This window comes from Vulpes lagopus, chromosome 3, assembly GCF_018345385.1.
Source record: "Vulpes lagopus strain Blue_001 chromosome 3, ASM1834538v1, whole genome shotgun sequence".
Taxonomy (NCBI): Eukaryota; Metazoa; Chordata; class Mammalia; order Carnivora; family Canidae; genus Vulpes; species Vulpes lagopus.
Window position 1 is genome coordinate 85,394,814 of NC_054826.1, and position 8,068 is coordinate 85,402,881.

The 8,068-nt window shown below is 44.8% G+C and overlaps 1 protein-coding gene across 1 annotated transcript in view; it reads left to right on the forward strand.

The window, feature by feature from the left end:
- ACTN2 (actinin alpha 2) overlaps window positions 1-7,858 on the forward strand; it is a 66,423-nt gene extending 58,565 nt beyond the window's left edge. The window contains exons 17-21 of the mRNA XM_041749068.1: window positions 704-883; window positions 1,501-1,647; window positions 4,993-5,058; window positions 5,860-6,018; window positions 7,644-7,858. Coding sequence (XP_041605002.1) covers window positions 704-883; window positions 1,501-1,647; window positions 4,993-5,058; window positions 5,860-6,018; window positions 7,644-7,802 — 711 coding nt within the window. The 3' untranslated portion in view covers window positions 7,803-7,858. The remainder of the gene's footprint in view (window positions 1-703; window positions 884-1,500; window positions 1,648-4,992; window positions 5,059-5,859; window positions 6,019-7,643) is intronic.
- The last annotated feature ends 210 nt before the right edge of the window (window positions 7,859-8,068 follow it).

Sequence of the window (8,068 nt, forward strand, 5' to 3'; positions counted from 1 at the left end):
ATTCATTTTGTCATTAAAAAGGATGACGGAGTTCTTTCTTGGTGTTTGGCTTCTATAGGACCTAGATTTTAAACCATCCATCCTTCAGGAGAACATGTGAGGAGACACAAATACTTTGCATTTTTAGAACATGTAAGGAAAAGTGATCTTGGAATGGCACTAATTTCGGGGTTCATTTTATCACTAAGAACAGTCAAGAGATATATATTACTCTTCTTGTGTTTCTCCCAGCCTTCTTTTTGGTGATAAAATGTTACCTTTTTTCTTAAAAGGAGAACCTGTAAGAATATGAGAAATTCTTTTGACCCTCCAGCGGTCTTAAATCTGTCTGGCAGCTTTTTTCCTGCAGAACATCACCCACCTCCTCCAGAACAGGGCAGCTCTGAGCCAGGGAGGCTTCCCTCTTTGGCAGAAGGAGGCTAAAATAACTCTTCTCTTGCCCTTCTCTTGCTTTGCTGTTTTGGATCTTGGTTGATTTTTGCCCCCCCCCCCTCCCCCTGCCACCTTCTCTAGATGAACTGGAACTAGAGCTGCTTTCATGCCATGGTTCTGCATTTTCCCACCTCACCTGAGAAAATCAAGTGTCTCTGACTGCTGCCTAACACTGGCATAGCCTCTGAGGCAGAATCAGGAATCCTGGCTTCCACGCAGTTGCTGTGGAGGCTGACTCACCTGCTTTCTTCCCTCTCTTTGCCTCCATCAGGAGATTGCCCGGAGTTCCATCCAGATCACGGGTGCCCTGGAGGACCAGATGAATCAACTGAAGCAGTATGAACACAACATCATCAACTATAAGAACAACATCGACAAGCTAGAGGGAGACCATCAGCTCATCCAAGAGGCCCTGGTCTTTGACAACAAGCACACCAATTACACCATGGAGGTACGGCGGCCAGACACATTGGGGTGGCTGTTGCTTCTTGCTGTGACCATTCACCTTGTCTTGCGGGGTTGGGGGTGGGTATCCCCACACTTGTCCCTACTCCTGTGGGAGGCTCTATGCTGCAGAAGTTAGGGATCTTCATCTTCACTGTCACTATACATGAAAAAGCTTTGTGAACTCTACCAAGAGCTAGAAAAGTAGTAGTTTTCACCATCATCATCATCCTCATCATCAGGACAGTGAATTCATTGCACTTTCTGGAGAGTAACTAATGGTTCACTTTTTAACCACTTTCGCCCCAAGCAGGTATAATCCAGGGCCCATCCTGCTACTTGGTTAATGGAAAGCAATTGCTAGTGACAAATTTACTCTTCATTGTGCATTTTACTTAAAAGTGCCAGTTGCCACTATTAGAACCCTGCTCTCACTTCTGGGTGCTTTCCCACTACAGAATCTTAAAAGGAGTGAAAAATTAGAATGAAAAAAGCATAAGTAATAAAAGTTTGTTGAGCCCTACTCATCTCCCTCTGGGTCAGCTCTCCAGTTAGGAAGATGAGGAAGACAAGACTGATGTGCTGGGAAGACCCAGAGCTGACCATATCCTTTTTCTTTGGTAGCACATCCGTGTTGGGTGGGAGGTGCTGCTGACGACCATCGCCAGAACCATCAACGAAGTAGAGACGCAGATCCTGACGAGAGATGCCAAGGGCATCACCCAAGAGCAGATGAACGAGTTTAGGGCCTCCTTCAACCACTTTGACAGGGTATGTCTCCTTGTACTTGTACAGTAGGCAACACCAGGATGTGAAAAAATGCATTTGAAATGATATTCATGCTATTAGTTTGAAGTCTTAATGCCCTATAAACATTCCAGGGAAAGAGGATGATTCATGCCAAAGGAAAACAGCCACCAAAAATGAAGCTCTAGGCTCTGATGTTGCGCATGGCAGCTTGAAGTGGAGGTTTGTGTGCTGCTTTCTGCAGATCTCCCGACAGATGCCTTTGTAATGGAAGGCAAAGCTAGATTTGTTCGAAAGAAAAGCATGTCCCTGATGTGGTCTGGTTGTTGACCTTAGATCTTCTCTAAAGACTTAGATATAAAACTCTGAGTTTTCCTAAGTAACTATTTAGGTAAAGTACCTCATGACATATAAAACTGGTGTTTTTGGGTTTTTTAAAGATTTTGTTTATTTATTCATAAGAGACAGAGAGAAAGGCAGAGACATATACAGAGGGAGAAGCAGGCATCCTGCAGGGAGCCTGATGTGGGACTCGATCCCAGGTCCTTGGGATCACAACCTGAGCCGAAGGCAGACACTCAACCACTAGGCCACCCAGGGGTCCTAAAACTGTTTTGACGTATAAAACTTCATGTTTTTTAATTAATGAAATTGACTCAAGACATGTTCTAAGGAAAATACACCACTAGAATGATGATTGTTTTCATGGTAAAGGCATATAAAAACTAACATGCTGCTTTTAAAATACTACCTGGGATTTTGATTCGAATCATATTAAGTTCTTTATAATAAGATTCCCAGTTTTAATTGAATTTAAATTAAAAAAAAAAAAAGAAAAAAATTCCCAGTTGCTTATCATGCGGCTAAAAGTGACTTCTAAGGCCACATACTGTTTACTAAAGATCCCTAAAAAAGGCTATTCCACTGCTCCGTACAAGATGCTGTGTCTGGTTTACATTTTTCAATAAATGGTTCTCAAAATGCATCTGCGAGGTTGCCTGGGTGGCTCAGTCAGTTAGTGTCTGACTCTTGATTTTGGCTCAGGTCATGATCTCAAGGCCTTGAGATCGAGCTTCTTGTCAGGCTTACACTGGGCGTGGAGCCTGCTTGAGATTCTCTCTCCCTGTGCTATTCCCCATCCCTGCAAAAAAAAAAAAAAAAAAAAGTTCTTTGGGCCACGCAGCCAGAGTTAGACCTGTTTAAGAGTTCAGGCTATAGACCTCCGATGGGGCCTGAGTAGTAAAGAACAGATACAGAGATGGGTCCAGACGTGAGCAAGATGTCAGCACAACATCATTATGCAGAAACATGCTCTCCTACTGACCTGACTCCATACGCTGAAGTCTTTGTCATTCTGCCCCCAAGGAGGGAAATAATGGATCACTGTCCCTGCACAAACGTACCTGGGCTTGTTGGAGGACCTGTCTCTCTCACTTGGGCCAACCCACAGGAAAGAGCATATTTATTTGAATCTAAGACAATGAGATTATCTTTTGCAGGACAAAGGAGGGTCATGCAGAACCTACCAAGTTAAAGAGTTTGTGACTATTATGTTAGTATATGTTTTGGGAGAAATGAAGTTTACTTAATGTCATGGGGAGATGCATCAGGGATGCAGATCCATTTTGTTTCATCTTCTCATTAAATAGTAAGGGTAAGAACTGCAGGGGGCACCAGGGATGTGCCCTGAGTGGTTCCTACTGGAGCTTCTAGAGCCTCGGCATACCATGATCGTGGCTGTGCCTCAGAAAATGTGACTGGCCTCCTTGGTGAGAGTGGATTGGTGGGTTGTAGGCAGGGGAGAAAGTGAGCAGAAGATCTTGGAGGAACAGGAGGGGTGGGAGTGAGGAAAGAAGACAGAGCTGAGATTAATTGAGACAGAAATGGAAGGGAACGTGACCCCAGGATCAGGGGCAGAGGAGGGAGAACGCTTACAAAGGACATGGAAATTGCAAGCCTTGAGAGCCCAAGAGAAGAGATGCTGAGAGCCAGAGGCAGCATGGTGCCCAAGACGTGCCCTGGACAGTGGGCAATACAGTTACTGGGTGCAGGGCTGAAACCTGCAGGGGGTCACCACTTGGTGGGATTGGTGGCAGGGCAGGCTGGACAGCAGGGAGAGGCTCCCTGCAGGGAGAATGGCAGAGGGGAGGTCGCTGTGGGGCAAGGAGGCAGAAGAACATGAAAAAGCGAAACAGGGAAAGTCAGTGTGCAGTGGAGTGTGGGTGAGGTGGGGGGCCTCACAGTAGGGGTCTCCGTGAGCTGGGGGGGTGGAGTGTGGGTGAGGTGGGCATTACCAAGGGGGCAGGGTGGTGACAGTGCTGGGTGCAGGCCTGAGAACACATGTGAAGTTTCCATTCATCTCAAGAAGAACCTGCTGTCAGCTTCTGGGACTGACAAATGGGCAAATGAGAACACCAGAAAACAATCTTACAAGTGTTCACTTATCTTTACATGTGTACTGATGCTTGCACCGTAGCTGTCCCCTCAGTCTCTTCAAGAAAACCTCCAGCATAATGTGTCCTTCCCATTACAGCTGGGGCTTTGTGTGGACACCTCGGTGTCAGGAGGGTCGGGGTCACTGTCCTGACCTGGCCTTTTCTCAATAGTGACAGCTGCCACCCACGTGGACCTTCTTCTTCTTTTCTTTAAGATTTTATTTATTTATTCATGAGAGACACACACAGAGAGAGAGAGAGAGAGAGAGAGAGGCAGAGACACAGGCAGAGGGAGAAGCAGGCTCCATGCAGGGAGCCTGATGCGGGACTTGATCCCGGGTCTCCAGGATCATGCCCTGGCCCGAGGGCAAGCGCCAAACCGCTGAGCCACCCAGGGATCCCCCCATGTGGACCTTCTGCATGCTGTTCTGCGCAGACCCCCAGGGCATCCATGGGTGAGGCCATGTGAAGTGTGGGGGCCACTGCCTCCTGGCTCCTGAGCCCGAGAGTGGTGTGGGCTCCCTGGACCTGAGTTTAAGGAATGCTGCTGTTCTGGGAGGAGTCTCACAGAGGAGGACCATCTTGGGAGCGTGATGATTTCTCAGAACACTCTGAAACCTGTCATCAGTAGGTTGCAGTAGTTAGTTCCTGCCTGGGTCATTCTTGTGGCCCTTGGTGACTTTTTTTCTGCTGCTTTCTGGGATGTATAGTCTCCTTTCATTTTTGCCTGGTGGTATCCTCCCATATTTCCTTTTTCCTTTTTAAGAAACTGTTTTGTAACATCCCTGTGTTGGCTCCATCCCCTTAGAAGTCAGGGGTGACCTCTACCATCTCCCTGGTGGGGCTCCCCATGGCTCTTCTCTTGCTGGCTTCTCCTCATTTCGCTTGGTCACTTTGCCTCTAATTCTCAGCTTCTCTGTTCATCTTTTGGCAGAGGAAGAACGGCCTGATGGATCACGAGGACTTCAGAGCCTGCTTGATTTCCATGGGTTATGATTTGGTAAGACAGGAGTGAAAATTTGACAAGGATTGGATATTTTCTTAAGCCTGGACTTATGTGCAAGAAATGACTAGCTTAGAGCATGAGAGCACGTTTGGGATCGGTTCCTTTCTTTGTATAGGATGGTCATTTTGAAGGTTTGCCTTCTACTGGCTGAAAATAATTTCATGGAACCAGAACATATCTTTTTATTCAGTAATTAGTCAGATTTTTTTTTTCTAGTGAAGGAAGAACACGTGAACTTTTAAAAACAGCTTTATGGACATCCAGTTCCCTCATATAAAGTGTATACACCTCAGTGGCTTTCAGTAGCCTAATGATTTCCAAAGTGCTTTTCCCTCTGATATTAATCTGTACTTTGAACATGAGTTGCTTTGATTCTTTTTGGACCCTTAACAAAAAAATCGGGAGAGCCATGTTCTGCACTACCACTTTCTACTTAGCAATGTTACTCTTGTGGATTATAGTCTGAAAAAAAGGCCCATCTCTTTCATTTTCTCTGCATTCCTCTCCCAAAAGTATGTTAAGGCCTGAAGGCTAATGCGTCAGAGAGAGGAAAGAATTCATATGTTTGGGAGCTTCTGGCTTGATGCTACAGCAACTTGTACCATCATCTGATGTCAGTAAACCTAAGTTGCCCCATCTGCGGGCTCTATTAAAAAGACAGAAAGGAAATGCAGGGAATATTTAGGTTTTTATTCCATAAGGAATTTGCAGGTCAGGAGTTAAAAGCAGGAGAATGGCACTGTTGAGGATTGTGTCCTGTTATGAAGTGCATGTTTTCTTGCAACCTTGCCCCAGGGCGAAGCTGAATTTGCACGCATCATGACCCTGGTGGATCCCAACGGACAGGGCACTGTCACCTTCCAGTCCTTCATCGACTTCATGACGAGGGAGACAGCTGACACAGACACGGCAGAGCAGGTCATTGCCTCCTTCCGGATCCTGGCTTCTGATAAGGTCTGCACTGACAGATTTCCCTCTGCTTTTGTGGTAGCTCATGGTGTTTTTCTAGTAAAACAAAAAACCGTATTGCCAAAGTAAAAACCATTTTGATACTGGTGTATTTTGTACCACATCAGCATTGAAAAAGCAAGTCAACCTGACAATGGCCCACACAGAACAAAGAATACACACTCTGTTCCCAGCACTTGTGTGGGGGCCTCCCAGGGAATTGGGCAGAAGGAACCCAGTGCATATTTTGTAGAGTTTTTTTTGATGTGTTTTACTGGTTAAACTTTACGTTCAGGAGATAGGACTCAGAAAGAAGGAACTGCACGATTCAGATACTGTGGAACTGGGGACCTTTTCTTAAGGACCTTGTCTTTGTGGCCAGCCATGGAAACAAAGCTAAATATAGCCATTCACCCATTTAGAATATGGGCAGGCTTTGCATTATATTTAAGTGCAAGTTCGGAATTTTTGAGTCTCATTCCCCAAACAATAGCGACATCTTAGTACGTATAAATTCAGTGTGGAATATGATTCTTTTATTCAGTGTTCTGGCCAAGAGAGAAGGGGAATTTAGTGTGTTAAAGTATCAACAGAGCCATGCTTAATATCTTACAACATCAGACAAGATACACTATCCTGAAAACCATAAATGTTTGTTTTAGAATTTTAAAAATCCTGTATCGTGAGGATAGGGGTAGAGGAAGAGAGCCCATCTGATGTAGGAGGTAATCAGCCAAAGCTCATCTAACCCACTCATCCCCCTTACCCCCTAAAAAAACCCTGCTACAAGTTAAGCATATTTGCTATTTATTTATTTTGACTCTTATCAGCCAGTCTGTTTTACCAGAATTATCCTGTTTCCTGTTGGACGCTTGACATTAAAAAAATATATATACATCCCAATGTTAAATATCAATTTTATTCTGCTTTACAAAGAGGTTTTCTACAGTGACAAAATTAGCTTTTTAATAAACTGAGTAGGAAAATGACTCCATTTTCTAAAAACACATATACATTAAAAAAAGAGAAAACGTTGGTCATGTTAACTGTCCCTATATTCTCATCAGCAGATGATACAAACCAACTATCCCTTTACCTTTCCAGTATGAATCTTAGGCCATAGCATTTTTTACCTGCGTTATGGCTCAGTTTGAGATGATAGTCCTCCCTCTGCCTTTATGAAGCATATTAAATTTCATGCTGGCCACAAAGCAAATCACCTTGTAGATACACTTTTTTTTTTTTTTTAAGATTTTATTTATTTATTCATGGAGACACACACACAGAGAGAGAGAAAGAGAGAGAGAGAGAGAGAGGCAGAGATACAGGCAGAGGAAGAAGCAGGCTCCATGCAGGGAGTCTGACATGGGACTTGATCCCGGGTCTCCAGGATCAGGCCCTAGCTGAAGGCGGCGGCACTAAACCGCTGAGCCACCTGGGCTGCCCTAGATACACTCTTAGCAGTGAAATACAGCCTGATGTCAGTTGTCAGTTATCATGCCCACTTGACCCCTGCCTTTAATCCTTTATTTAAATTAAACAAGTGCAAGCTGTGTGTAAGTATTAGAACTGTTTATCTTCCAGTGTTTTCTGCAATTGATCTTACAAACACCTGTGTGTTTTTTCCCTAGCCATACATCCTGGCGGAGGAGCTGCGTCGAGAGCTGCCCCCAGATCAGGCCCAGTACTGCATCAAGAGGATGCCTGCCTACTCAGGCCCGGGCAGTGTGCCCGGAGCCCTGGATTACACCGCGTTCTCCTCTGCCCTGTACGGGGAGAGCGATCTGTGATGCTCGGGCTCTGTAATCACTGATCCCATCAGAACGCAATAAAAGCTGAAGTCACAGTTGGTTTCCTGGAACCTTTGACAAGCTTTATTAAGTTAAGAGAGAGAAAAAAATAGTTTGTAGCTCAGTAGTTGCCAGCCATGTGATATGGCTGAAGTGAAGTTTCTACCGTATATGAGGTAGCATGTTTCATAAATAGGTTTCTTTCTGGATTTTTATCCAAGATTCAAGATTAGTGAAAAAAAATCACACATTAGTTAAACGTTTGA